This window comes from Hydra vulgaris, chromosome 13, assembly GCF_038396675.1.
Source record: "Hydra vulgaris chromosome 13, alternate assembly HydraT2T_AEP".
Lineage (NCBI taxonomy): Eukaryota > Metazoa > Cnidaria > Hydrozoa > Anthoathecata > Hydridae > Hydra > Hydra vulgaris.
Window position 1 is genome coordinate 37,699,545 of NC_088932.1, and position 14,697 is coordinate 37,714,241.

At 28.0% G+C, this 14,697-nt stretch overlaps 1 protein-coding gene across 2 annotated transcripts in view; it reads left to right on the forward strand.

The window, feature by feature from the left end:
- Window positions 1-14,690, forward strand: part of LOC100205421 (MAU2 chromatid cohesion factor homolog) — a 47,900-nt gene extending 33,210 nt beyond the window's left edge. Inside the window, exons 13-21 of one of the 2 annotated variants that reach the window (XM_065815420.1) lie at window positions 1,052-1,117; window positions 6,872-6,961; window positions 7,090-7,133; window positions 9,461-9,538; window positions 10,319-10,430; window positions 13,131-13,219; window positions 13,790-13,875; window positions 14,018-14,061; window positions 14,405-14,690. In XM_065815420.1, coding sequence (XP_065671492.1) covers window positions 1,052-1,117; window positions 6,872-6,961; window positions 7,090-7,133; window positions 9,461-9,538; window positions 10,319-10,430; window positions 13,131-13,219; window positions 13,790-13,875; window positions 14,018-14,061; window positions 14,405-14,416 — 621 coding nt within the window. In that variant the 3' untranslated portion in view covers window positions 14,417-14,690. The remainder of the gene's footprint in view (window positions 1-1,051; window positions 1,118-6,871; window positions 6,962-7,089; window positions 7,134-9,460; window positions 9,539-10,318; window positions 10,431-13,130; window positions 13,220-13,789; window positions 13,876-14,017; window positions 14,062-14,404) is intronic. The other variant, XM_065815421.1, reaches the window with a different exon arrangement.
- The last annotated feature ends 7 nt before the right edge of the window (window positions 14,691-14,697 follow it).

Below are 14,697 nucleotides of genomic sequence, written 5' to 3' on the forward strand. Positions count from 1 at the left end.
TTAAAATTGGTATAATTCAATGCTGTATTGAAATGTGTACACAAAAAATTCATTTCTTCTACACCAAAATCTTTCTTTGCAGTCCAGAGGATCAATGTTCTGAGGTGTTCCAGTTCTGAGGATCAATGAATTGCATGGCTTCATTGATATCAGACTCTTCCGTAATGCTACTAAATCTACTGTTTAATATTTTGATTGTAATAATGAAATTAACATTTCTTTTAATATTTCTCACAAAACGTTCAATCTACGTGTACAGAAGTAATATCTAGCTTTAATTCAAGTACTAAATTTGTTTGTTTGGTTGTTGCTAAAATATTGTGCGATAACAGTTAATTTGTTTCAAACACCTTAGATGCTAACATAATGAGCTTTAGCATGTCTTTTTCGTAGGCCACTATAAAAGCTGGCTAGGACTTCAATAAATTTTTTAATTCTCTTACGGGATGTCCGACCAACCTCACTCCTTTAAGTTTTGGTAAACTGTAATGCATCATACCTAAAAGATCAAGTATAGTTTAACATTTGAAATTCAATAGTGCACATATATCATTAATAATATAAAACAGAGATGACCCAGAAAACACGTGGCTTTTTGATGTTTTTTCAACATATTTTTGATTCCAAACCATGTCATGTGTTTTCTGGGTAATCAAGGAAATATAATTTCAGTATGTTCCCATTATTTCTCATATTTTAACATGAGATGCTTTCTCTAAATGCCTTTAAATTGTGTATCTTGTTACAAAGTTTGTTCCATCAATAAAACACAAAGCAGCTTTTTTTATTAATCCTTTACAATCTTTTAAAAATTTTTCCCTATTTTTGGCACAAACTTTGTAATATAATTCTATTACATGCGTAATGCCATTGATAACTTCTATTTTGTAACCTATTACCTGATCCACCTTCCATTTACTAAAAAAAGTTTTTTTTGGTAAATAGAATTATGATTAATTGTAAATATTATGATATTCGACATATTAAATATTGATGTTAATTTAATTTTACTTTAATATTTGTTTGTACAAAGGTTTTTTTTTTTTTTAAGGGTCTGTATGCCATGTCAATGAATTTGATGTCAGATGCAGAAGTACATTTTAAAAAAGCCTTGAATGTAATTTTTCACTTTTTCATTTAAAATAAATACTTATAAATTTATAGAAAGGTTTTAGACCAATTATAAAATACATAAATACATCTTGTGCAAAAGGTTTTTAAGTTTATTGAGTGTTAAAGAATTTTTGAATTTTTGCTGAATCTTTTTAAAAGCTACTTCTGCTTACATTTACTTAAATTTACTCTTACATTTTTCTTAAATTCAAACTGACTAATAAAAAAGGTTGTTTATACTTTTATTTTATTAAAAATTACCACACACATATGCACACATTCATATATGGCATGCTCTACAGAAGAAAATGTTAAAGTAGTCAATTTTCAAACTCTTTTTTGTTTGTTTTTATTTAGCTCAGATGAGTATTGAAGTAGACACATGAATATTAGTTTAAAATATATTTTTTATTTAAGTTGTTTTAATAAAGTTATCGTACTTTTAAATGTCATGTGATAAAAGTCTCATCATTGTAAAATATTTTTCCTGTAAGTTTATTTGCATAGCTTATTTTTTCTGGAAATGGAGCTGGCATCTTCAATTTATTGTTGGTTTTTTACTTCTTTTGTAAAAAAAAAAATTTAAGAAAATAGCAAAAAGGTTAAAAATACACAATAAAATTTTGTTTTTCCAAAAGTTTCATTTTAAAACTGAAATTTTTTTATTAATATATGTGTGTTGATATTAAATCTTATATTTTTATATTTAAAATTTTCAATAAAGATGTTTAATTAAAGCACATTTAATTTTGGATTTGTGTAATGAAGTTAAAATTTTGTGAATTTATCTAAAAGTTTCAACACTTTTTTAAAAATGTTTTTATTTACATGATAAAGAAGTAATATTTAAATTTTGCTCTTAGTCTCTGAAAAAAAAATGTCTTTAATTATATAACTTTTATAAATTTTGATAAAAAAATTTCTAAGTAACAGAACCACCATTTATTAGTATAATTTTGAATAAATGGAATTTTAAATCTTTTGTTTCATGATATAAAAAATAAGATACTTCACCACCAAACTACTTATATTGCTTTTAAACAACAAATGACTTGCTTTTAAACAAATTTCTTTTAAACAACAAATTGTCAGGCCAGGTTATCCTGCTACTGGTAACATATAACCCAGTACAATCTACTTCATGTCCTGCTGCCTTGTAGGATATGCCTTTTTAGGCAAAGGCTAGGAGATGCCAACTCCGACTTAAAACACCCCCTGCCTTAAGGCTCTTAGTTGAGTAAAGGCTAGAGATGGTGTCTAGATAAAAATACTCATCTTGGGCAGATGTTAAATGCATCCGGCTACTGTCTTGTATAAGGCCTTCTAGGCAAAGACTTAAGGGGTAAACAGATTCTATCTATTGACCAGCCTCGCATCCCTTCTTCATCTATTAGGCTGGTGCAGATGTATTTTTAATACATTGTTTCCAGCTTAGGAAGTTGAATGCTAGATCTTCTTGACTCAATTATCTCCTAATGAGGGTATTATCATTCTATTATCTCCTAATGAGGGTACAGCTCTAAAGCTCAGTTTTATGGTTCTGAGGCCGGCTGGTAGTCAGGTTTCCCGAACTCTGTGGTAGCTCTCAGAGAGGCTGATTCCATTAACAGCTGAAAAATATTCAAGTATTAACTTGGCCATGTTGCACATGGATAATGTCCCTGTTTGTACTTTTAATGTGGATTGCCAAGGCCACATTTGGAGCCTTCTTGCAGAAGTGTTATCCGGAGCTGTTGTCTATACTTTCAAAACTATTCAACAAGTGCTTATCAGAGTCTTGCTTTCCAGCCAGCTGGAAAGTGGCATCTGTTATTCCTATTTTCAAAAATTCTTGATTTTTTTTTTTTAATTCACCTCCCCAAGGCCGAAAGGGCCACTACAGATGAGGAGGCTACTTGTGGTTATAACCCTCCCTCAACTCTATAACTCCGAAACACAAACCTTGACGAACAAGGCCGCTGCGCAGAGAAACAAGTTGAGCGCGGTACTACCAGGGACGTGGTGGGAATCAAACTCAGAACCTCTCGCTCATGAAGCGAGCGCTCTACCACTACATCACTACCGCATTTGCTAACAGTAATAACGATAGGTTTTATTGTGCATTAGATATAGGTGTTGAGGTTAAGGCTATTGCTCTTGACATTTCTAAAGCTTTTGATAAAGTTTGGGATGCTTGTCTTCTCCATTAGCTTTCTTCTTACGGTGTATCTGGTAACATCTTTAAGATTAATGAATCCTTCTTTTCCAATCGTGGTATAAAAGTTGTCTTCGATGGACAGCACTCTTCTTCTTATTCTGTAACTTCAGGGGTTCCTCAAGGTTCAATCTTTGGCCCTATACTCTTTTTTAATTTACATTAACGATCTTCCAGATATTCTCACATCTAAGGTGGCATTGCTGATGATACTACCATTTATTCTTGTCATGATAAGAAGCCAACACTTTCTGATTGCTCAGAGGGGGCATTTGAGCTTGAAAAGAATCTTATTTCTGCTACAGCATGGGGCTCACTGTGGCTGGTGAACTTTAATTCAGATAAAACTCAAATATTTTTTAGCCAATTATTATAGCAATAATTTACATCTTTCTATATTTATAAACAGTAATGTACTTGATGAGTCATCTACCCTTCATCTTCTAGGATTAACTCTTACTTCCAATCTTTCTTGGAAACCATATATTAATTTCATTGCAAAATTAGCATCTGCTAAGGTTGCATCTCTTTATCGAGCTCGACACTTTCTTACTCCGAATTCTATTCTCTATCTCTATAAATCTCAAATTCGGCCTTGTATGGAATACTATTGCCATATCTGGGGCGGATCTTCTAATGATGCCTTTTTTCCTTTAGACAAGGTGCAAAAATGTATTGTAAACATAGTTGGACCTGCTCTTGCAGCCAACCTCCAACCAGTATCACATCGTCGTAATGTTGCTTCTCGTTCTCTTTTCTACAAATACTATAATTAGCACTGCTCTAAAGAGCTAGCATCTCTTGTGCCATCTACTAAAATTCATTCTTGTGTTACTCGTCATTCAATTAAGTCTCATCCTTTTTCTGTAACTGTTCCTAAGTGCTCAAAAAACTCTTATTCATCTAGTTTTTTTCCTCGAACATCAGTTCTTTGGAACTCGCTTCCTTCATCTTGCTTTCCTGATTTATATAATTTGCAATCCTTTAAGTTGTCTGTCAATTGTTTTCTTGCTCTACAATCTTCATCTTTTCTCTTCCAGTAACTTCCAACACTAATTAGTGGTTGCTTGCAGCCTTGTTGGAAGCGAAGATTATTTTTTTTTATTAAAATCTTGTAATGATTGTTACCAAATAAACGACTTCTAAAAATGTTTATAAATTTTGTATGTATAAATTAAATGTTTATACTTTAAATAAATGACACTAATAAATCTACTGGGTGTTTAAATAATGATAATCGTATTTTAAAAGACTTCTTTAGAAAGTAAAAAAGCAATTTTTTTGGGCTCCTAGAGTGGCATATATAAATAAATAAGATCAATCGGTCTTGATCTAATTATTGAAATTGACCAAAATTAACTTGTACACTATAAAAAGGAGACACATGGCATTAAATATGAAAGATATGGCATTAAATATAAAGACACACAAACAATTCACACCCTTTCAGATGATATATAATGCGCAATAACCACACATGGTTTTACTGAACTTACTTATGATTTAATAATGGGTTTGGCTGCTTTTTCAACTGCCACAAGCAATAGACTGATTTTTCTGTAAATTATCAGCTTAACGATATTTTTATATGGGCAATTCTGCATGAAAGAGGGGGGAAAATAAAAGCAAAAAAGTTATGAAAACGCATACTGATTTTTATAATTCTTTTTTTTTAACTATTTAAAAATACTTTTAAAAAAGTTATTAAAAAAATCATTTTATTATACCATGGTTTAATGGTTTAAATAGTTTAAATGGTTATAAAATTTTATGATACATGGTTTTAAAGGCGTAAGGCTTGTAAAAATGTGTTTTGGCGCTTATTTACAGTCCTGTTGTGTAGCAATAAAAATCCTATCATAAAACCATAATTGAGGACTTTGATGATGTTATAGTGCATTTTTTAACATAATTAACATGGTTTTAAATAATCATTTATATTTTTTTTTTTTACATCATTGATATTATTACTGGATTTTTCATTACAACCATCACGGTTACGACTGTTACCACAAAAAAAAAACATAAAAATGCTTGTAAAACTTCAAGTAAAAACTTTGAAACTCAGCATATTATATTATCATTATATATATATATATATATATATATATATATATATATATATATATATATATATATATATATATATATATATATATATATATATATATATATATATATGTATATATATATATATATATATACTTCTTTCCATATCTTCACACAAGTGTTTTCTAATCAAATTTTTTTTACTGACCAAGCCCTTTCACTGACCAAGCCCTTTCACTTTATCCATTAGCTAATTTTGTTGCTCATCACACAGAATGACTCTAGTAACCTGCTGGTATTAAAACTTAAAAAAATTCAATTTTTTCTATCTCAATCACTTACTTAAATCTGACAATAAAATAAGTTTTAGCAGTAGTATTTTAAACATGTTTTATATTTTATTATTCACTTCAAATTTAGAACTTAAACTTTAACACAGAGAGAGCAAAGCTCTTAAAGATTTTGCTCAGTTTTTCTTTGTTCTCCTTCAGATGGTTCATATCATGCTATGATCTCATCTAAACTTTTAGCTTTTACTTTTTCTACATTAGATTCACTCTAATATTGCACTTCTTAATACAATTATAAAGCTAGTAGACTAGTGGCTAGTAGCAAAACACTCAACTCACAATTAAGAAGTTAAGTTTATCTGATGTCTTTGGTAGTACTCTGCTTCTCTTCTAGCTGTTTCTCTGTGCAGCAACCTTGTTTATCTTTTACTGACTGAAATTACAGGTTTGTATTTTGGAGTTTAGGTTTGAAAGAGAAAGTCGCAAATAAAATTAAAATATTAAAAAGAAACAAAATGAATAGCGTAATGGCCTTGAGAGCCTTGTGGATTAATGGAATTTATTAAATGAATAGCTTAATTGCCTTCGGAATTAGGAGGCTAAGCAATAATTTGCTGACCTTAACTTTTAAAGGTCGGCATTAGGTTAGCAAAAAAAATTTGATACAAAGGTTTGACCATAAAACAAAGAAACAAGGTCAACATTGCAAAATGTCGAACCTACCAAGCCAGTACAAACACATCTTTTAGACGGTTTTTTTTTTCACATCTATAATGTTAACGCCTTTTAGATGTCTAAATTCAGATAAATATAAGACCTCTAATAGTACTCATCTTTTAGACAGCTTGAGACAGCTATTATTCGTCGTCTCAAATATGAATACATATATAGATGTCTTATAATTATCTGAATTTAGACGTCTATAAGGTGTTAACATTTTAGATTCTAGAAAGACGTGTTTGTGCTGACTGGGTAATTGTTCTACTACTGACTTGTTAATTGTTCTACTACTGACTTGTTAATTGTTATAACAACAAAGTTCTATTTTACATAAAATAAATAAGGAATTCTCTTTTTTGCTTTCTGCTAAATCTTTCTTGTAACTTTTTCTCGTAACTTCAGTTAAAATAGTATTATTAGGAGTGAATTTGTTTAACAAAATGTATATATATTTAAATTTTGGCATCATTTTTAACTTGAAAATTATAAAAATTTTATTTTGTAGCTTTCTCATAACCAATGTGATACCTATTACCTTGCTGCTATCAGCTTAGCAATAGTTTATATTAGATTTGGTGCTCCACAAGCAATACCTGTGAGTATCAGATATTTAAGTGATCATGATATTAATCAAATAATATGATCATGAAACTGACTTTTTTTTTTTTTAAATACTTTCCAAGAAAAAATGTGTTGCATAATAAACAATATTTAAAAATTTAGTTCAAAGAACTTCTTCACACATTTAATGAAAAAGCTGTTACCAGGTAAAAAGATTTTTCAATATGTTATTTGTTTTTTTAATAGTTTTTTTATAGTTCTTTTTATTTTTATAGGTCTAACTTTACTTTTTATTTAGTTATTTATTTAGTTATATTATATATATTACTATTTATTTATATTATTATTATTAGTTATATTATTATTAAATATAATCTTTTTCATATTTAAAAAAAAAAATAAGTAAGATAACAGCAGATATTCTAAAAGCATTATATTTCACTAATCCAGTTGTTTTGAAGCAAATAACTGAAAGATGCTCCTTCGCACCATTAGAAATAGATTAGGCTGCGGCCTTGATTAAATTTAAGACCTTTCCAATTTTCAATAATTTTCGTAAATTTATTAATTAAAAAAAAGTTGATGAGTTAAAAGTAGTATTAAAAATACAGCAGTAAAGTTTATTAATGAATCATCCAAATAAATTATGTATTTTCGATAGAAAAAAATTATTTTTAACCTTGAATAATGAAATGTAGTAGTTGTGGCTGTATAAAATGACTTTTAAATAAAGTAAATTTTAAAATTTAATTAAATAAATAAATTGGGCCTTACATAGATAAATACTAATGGGTGATGCGGAAGTTATCGGACAAAGTAAAAACGTCAATAACTTATTTATAAATAAAAAAACAAACTACTATTATATTTTTTTTAAATAAAGCATTTATCTTTTAATAAAAATATATTATTTTTTATATGAAAAAACACCACCATCTGCAATTGATCTCAATTTTGCTCTGACACCTTTCATATGCGACTGTAAAAAGTTTAAATCAATTTCTTGTAGTTTTAGTTTAATGCGATCAATCAAAACTTGCTCTGTTGAAGCTTGCCAATCTCCCTCGTAAACCTTCTGTGCCAAATGTCCCCAAAAATTTTCAATTGGTCATGCTTGAGGCACATTTGGGGGATTGGATTCTTTATCAACGTGATAGACATATTGGCCTATCCAATTTAGAGAATCTTTAGAATAATAAGAACTTGCTAAATCTGACCAAAATAAGTAGTTAAATCTCCATGATACTTGTGAATAAATGGAAGAAGTCGTTTTTCTTAACATTCATTAATATAGATTGATGAATTGATTGCTACAGCCTTGGAAGTGCGAAACAATGGCTCGGACATACCACGGTCAGATATGGCTATCCACATTAATAATTTTTTGGAAATTTCTCTTTTCCTGTAAAACGAACACTTTCTGGGCATGTCTTTTTGTTGTTTGTGTAGTATCCAGGATTTCAAGGCATGTTGTCCCCTGCAAAACTAAAGTATTTTTCGTCATCAATGACTTGAAGCGATTTTGTGTTATAGAGTTGGTTAACTAGTTTCCTGCTTCTTTTCTTTGCCTTTATTTGTTGTTCTATAGTGTATTTTGGAGTCTTTTCACGTTTTCTATATTTAATATTCATTTTTTTTAACTGAAGACCAATTTTTGATTGATTTACACCGAATTTAATACCTATTTTTCTCTGACTGACCCCTTTTCGATTGTTGCCAAGTCTCGTTAATTCGGCTTTCTTTTCTCTAGTCCAGGATGTCGGACGATCAGAGTGCTTTCTATCAGAAAATGGTTGAACAGTTTCAAGTCTTTTTAGGTTATCGTATATTGTTCTTCAAGCAAATCCTTCCTTTTCAAAATGATTTACGATTTTTTTTTTTTTTATATAAGGTTTATTTACAAAAAACATTTTTAGTCGCTTTCGAAAAGATTTTCGTTCAACTGCATTTAACCTCATTTTAAATAATTGTGTTTCAAATAACAAAGTTTATATTTTATAAAACGTTTATGCCTACGCATAAAACCACAAAAACTAATTATTATGCTCAAATAATGAAATTAGGATTTGTCCGATAACTTCCGCATCACCCGTTAATTATATAATGTTTAATAAAATAAATCATGGTGTAAAATTAATATTTGTGAATGAACAATCAAAGGTTAGCGGTAAAAAACCTATTTTAAAATCTAAAGAAAGCCAAAAAGAATCTGAGAAATGTTCAAGAATAAAAATAAAACAATTAAATTCCGGATTATTTTTACTTACAAAACTTATAACAGTTTAGTAAAAATTTGATATGTAAAAGTATGTAAAGTATGGAAACCTCTTATCATAACAGACCATTTTATGAAAATGGTTATAATTTATGTGCCTGTTGAATCCTAGATTATAAAAGTAAGGATTTTTAGACAATGTAAAATTCTTTACTAACTTTCACTAGCCTAATTACTTATACAATCTTTATAATTGTATTATAAATGTAAGCATATACACACTTTTGACAGTTATTTTAATATCATTTTTTTTTACAGGTCCAAAGTCATTCGCTCTGCATATTTTTATATGCAAGGACTAAAGATGTTTTTTTATTCTAAATTGGAAGAATCAAAGTATGTTAATAATTTAATGACTAAAAATTTTGTTTGATGCATTTTTAATAATTTTTTTAATAAAGTTCACTAGTCTGCACGTAAATACACTATGTATTTTTTTAATAAAGTGCACTAGTCTGCACGTAAATACACTATGTATTTTTTAATAAAGTTCACTAGTCTGCACGTAAATACACTATGCATTTTTTAATAAAGTTCACTAGTCTGCACGTAAATACACTATGTATTTTTTAATAAAGTTCACTAGTCTGCACGTAAATACACTATGTATTTTTTAATAAAGTTCACTAGTCTGCACATAAATACACTATGTATTTTTTTAATAAAGTTCACTAGTCTGCACGTAAATACACTATGTATTTTTTTAATAAAGTTCACTAGTCTGCACGTAAATACACTATGTATTTTTTTAATAAAGTTCACTAGTCTGCACGTAAATGCACTATGTATTTTTTTAATAAAGTTCACTAGTCTGCACATAAATACACTATGTATTTTTTAATAAAGTTCACTAGTCTGCACGTAAATACACTATGTATTTTTTTAAATACTGTTATAAATGCTATTTTGTATTGTTATATTTGGGTTACAATTTTAATATATTTTAGACGCACCTTGTTGAAACACTTATCGTATAATTATTTTAATAAAGTATGGTGGGTGGGTGTGATAAGTAATAAGGTGTTGAAGGGTCAAGAAAGTAGATTGATGTTGTTTTTGAAAAAAAAATTTTATGATATATTTTGTTTTATAGTTTTGTTTTTAAATTTGTTAAAGGCTTTTTTTAATGGAAAGTTTAAGAATCAGTAACACAGAAGATTTATCACGCATGACAGCTTGCTCCTTGATGCTGCTAAGTCATGTGACATTTGCTATGGGAAATCCACAAGTAAATATATTTAATGTTTATTTTAGATATAAATTAAAAAGTTTTACTTTATAAAAACATCATAAAAGTAAAAAGCTTTAATATTGATAGAATTGTTAATAAATGTATTAATATGATAATAATAAATATGAAAAACTTTTGAGTTTTGGAAAAACGCATTTTCATAAACCTGCTGTTTTTTATGTGTTTTTGCGATCTATTTATATGAGAGAGGGTATAAGTTTTTTAACCCTTTGGTTAAAAAACTTGGTCTCAAAGTCTCTGTTGATCCGTTATGCTTATTTTTGTTTTTCTTATTTTTATTGTTTATCACTTATTTCTGGCGATTTTATTAGACAAAAACAAGGTTTTCTTGTTTGGAAACATACAAAAGCAGCATTTTCATGTCTGAAACATACAAAGGGATCTACTAGTCAACTATATAAAAATAAAATATGAAACTAAAAACACAATGCGGTAAAATATCAATAACAAAAAGATTTATCCATTCAACTTTATTTATAAACTTTACCAAGTATTTGTAAAAAAAGTGCATTTATTATTTTGCGACACTGTTTGAAATGGCATACATCAACCAGACATGAAAAATTTTATTCATAAAAATGCAAACCTTAACTTTTTCAAAATTTCTTTTTATAGAAAACTTACTAAAAAATGTACTTGATCTTAACAACCATTCTGATTAATGATGCTGTGTACCAAGTATTATTCTGATAATACATTTTTACATCTATGTCAATTTAGAGACCTTCACAATTACATAAATTCAAAGTGATCATAACCAAAAAGGGGTTTTGTCGTAAAAAAACTTAGGTTCCCTTGCTTTCCTTAAGTTTATTTTAAGATTTTTTCTAATAAACCCACAGAATCTACAAAAATATAACAAAAGATTCCAAAAGAAATCAATGAAAATCTGTTTTTTTGTTCTCCACAAGCCTTTTTTATACTATATATAAGGAATAACCATACAAAAAATTTAACCAATTTGAGCAATTTTAGGGGTCAGTAGGATTTAAATGACCTTCTGGGTCTACCTTTCTTTAACAATCGATACCTCTACATGTCAAAAGAGCCATGGTAGTCAACCTCAAGCATCCGGAGATTCAGAGAGCCCTAAAAAGAATAAGGACAAATGGTGCAGACTTGAAAAATTTGTTACCCAAAGAACATTTTGTCTCTTTAAAGTGCTTAGTATCACCAGGAAAGAGGAGACCAAAAGTTTCCTGTTAAGCATGGGAACAAGATGCAAAAATTTAGAAATTTAAAAACAAGTCTTATTATATCAGTAATATTAAAAACAAAGCCTTAAACCAAGTGACTGGGATAGGCTACCCATACCCCCAATTGAAGGAAGGAGGAGGGAAGTCCGGCAAATTATTTTAGCAATACCTAATGGTAAAATTTGGAAGGTTTTGAGACCCTAATGACAGGTTTTTTGGGGGACCTTTGACCCATTAGCCACGGCACTGCTAAAACCTGTTTTTTGCAGACTCAAAAAAAGGGTTGACTGAAATACACGTCTGCTCTACTCAGGGCCGGTATATAAGGGGTGTCATGCGTGTGCATAGAGGGATACTATACCCTCAACTCCTCTATACCATACATCCTTTTATGTTGGCAAACTAGAATCTTTAGTTAGAATTTTAACTTTTCTATTGGTTAGCTGGTTAATTGTTATATATCTGAAGACTTCCCCCCCCCCTCCTCTCCTTTTATGGATGCTGCTCTTAAAACAACTCAGCCCTTGTCAACATCCATCGAAAGAACATTTTCTGATGCTGGTAGCTTCTCAACTTCGAAGCCAAATGAATTTCAATATATTAAATGCATGAATATTTTTAAAATGATCTTTTGGAAAATTGAATTATTGAGTTAGTACTTATTGAGTTATTACTGCTTAAATATTTTAAATACTGAAAAATAAAATAAATAGGAAATGTAAAAAAAAAATCCCTTAAAAATCTTTTAATAAAGTTTTCTAATAATTTGGTTAAACTTTTAAATGTTTTTAAAAATATACTGCAACACCAGTTTATACCGGTATTGAACTATTTTGAACAACCGGACACCTTATATTTTAATTTTCTGATACTTCTGAAACTCTACTAATGTTTATTCAAGATATGAACACAACTTGTCTTGGCACTTGGAGAACCCTTTAAATTTAATATTGCCACAATCTGGCACAAACACAAAAGTATTACAATTACATAAAATTTAAAAAAGTTTACAATTTAAAGTCAAAAAAACACAAAAGTATTACAATTTAAATAATTTATAAAATCTATTTACATTTAATATTTTGAAAGTAGTAGATTTCTTAATATAAACACTTTTTATAAAAAGACATTCAAAATAACATTCAAATAAATGAGATAAAAAATTCATTTAAAATTGTGCTTATTATGGTATTATAAAAGTTTTGAAAAAAAAGAGCTTTTTTCTAATACTAGTAGCTTTTTTTTAAAAAATAAAGATAATAAAGATAAATGGATAAACCCTTTTAAATTGTTCATTTTTCCAAATATTGTCCACTTTTCATCCAATAAATAATAATTAAAGCTATTGTTTATTTGTTTAGTTATAAAATTATTATATACTATTAGTTTTTTTTTAATTCAAATATTTATTTTAAACAAAAGATTCAGATATTTGAAGAACAATTATACACATTTTTTTTTTAATTTTATCAAATATTAGGAAACTATTACCAAGGTTGTTCCAGCTATGCAGTTAGCAAACAAAGTTCCAGATATTTATTTACAACTCTGGGGCTCTTCTTTGTTAAAAGTTAAGTATTTTAATCTTTTTATTATATGTTGGAATTAATAATTTTATTAGGTTTATTTATTGTGTAGCCTTTATTTTTTTAATTCACTTTTTTTAATGTGACGTTTATTTGTTATTACTTAATTTATAAGTTAATTTATGTTATTAACTTTGTTTTTTTTTAGTTTATTTTATATATATTACTTTGCTTAAGTTAAATCTTTTAATTCTTTTTTGGTTTACTTAAAAAATTAAAATTAAAAAATACGTTTTCTGTTTGGTACATCTTTAGATTAAGCATTATCAATCGCTTTAAATATCTCTGATCTTGTTATATATTTAGAAATATACTTGTATGTAGAAACAATAGTTCCTATATATCAGAATTAGATAAAAAATCCCTGAAACAGAGTTTGATAAAAAAAGCCCCAGCTTTTTTTTATCAAACTCTGTTTCAGTTCCAATCAGATATCAGCCTTAGTTTTTACTATATATAAGAATACTATAAAAATAATACAAAAAATAACATAAAACTAATAGCTCTATGATCATTTTTTTAAATTTGACTTGTTATGACTTTTTTCTTTAATAGATTGCTATAGTTTAACCAACGATGTTGTTCGATATGAAGAAGGATCTCAGCTTCACAGTAAATGTACTACTCAACTTCTTCAAGGTTTTATTTTCGAAAACCTTTTTTTATTATTTATATTAATTAAATTTGATTGTTGAAACTTGTATTAATAAAAAAAATGTAATAATATTATTGGCATTTAATGTTTTTAATAACTTTTAACTTTTTTTAATTCTGATTGCAGATCATTATACAGCTGTATCACAACCTGAACATAATTTATTGAAAGTAAGTTTTATTTATAATTCTTATCATTCATTTACATTTACAATTCATTTACATTGTTTTTTTTTTTTTTATGTTGTTCATTTAAGTATAAGTAGAAAGCAGGGTTATTTGAGCATAGCTAGAACTTTTTTTGAATAGTTTAAGCTTTAAATTAAAAATCACTTTTTTTGACTTTAAGATTTCCTGACAGTTTGATTTAACTCAACATCTCTGAGGTGACGACTTGATTTGACTCAACAACTCTGAGATTACTTGGTTTGAATTGGTTTGACTTAACAACGCCTGAGATTACTTAACAATATGATTATACAACTCAAGATCTTTAATTTTTTTTTAATTTTAGGATTTTATTTAATGTCAATGAAAATTAAGTGTCAATGTTATCAGTAAATGGCTGAAGATTTTTTTGGATCTTTGGATTATTCTTCAAAGAGTTTTTATAACATCTGTATTGGTGTAAAAGTGGATTGGTTTGCAAACATTTTAAAATTGTTTTAAATTTAAAGTCATAAATATGGGTTGGTTTGCAAACATTTTCATATTGTTTTAAATTGTAAGTTGTAAATATTGGTTTGCAAACATTTGTATTATTATTATTAAATGAAAGGAAAGTTGTGAAGTGAAAGTAAAATAAGT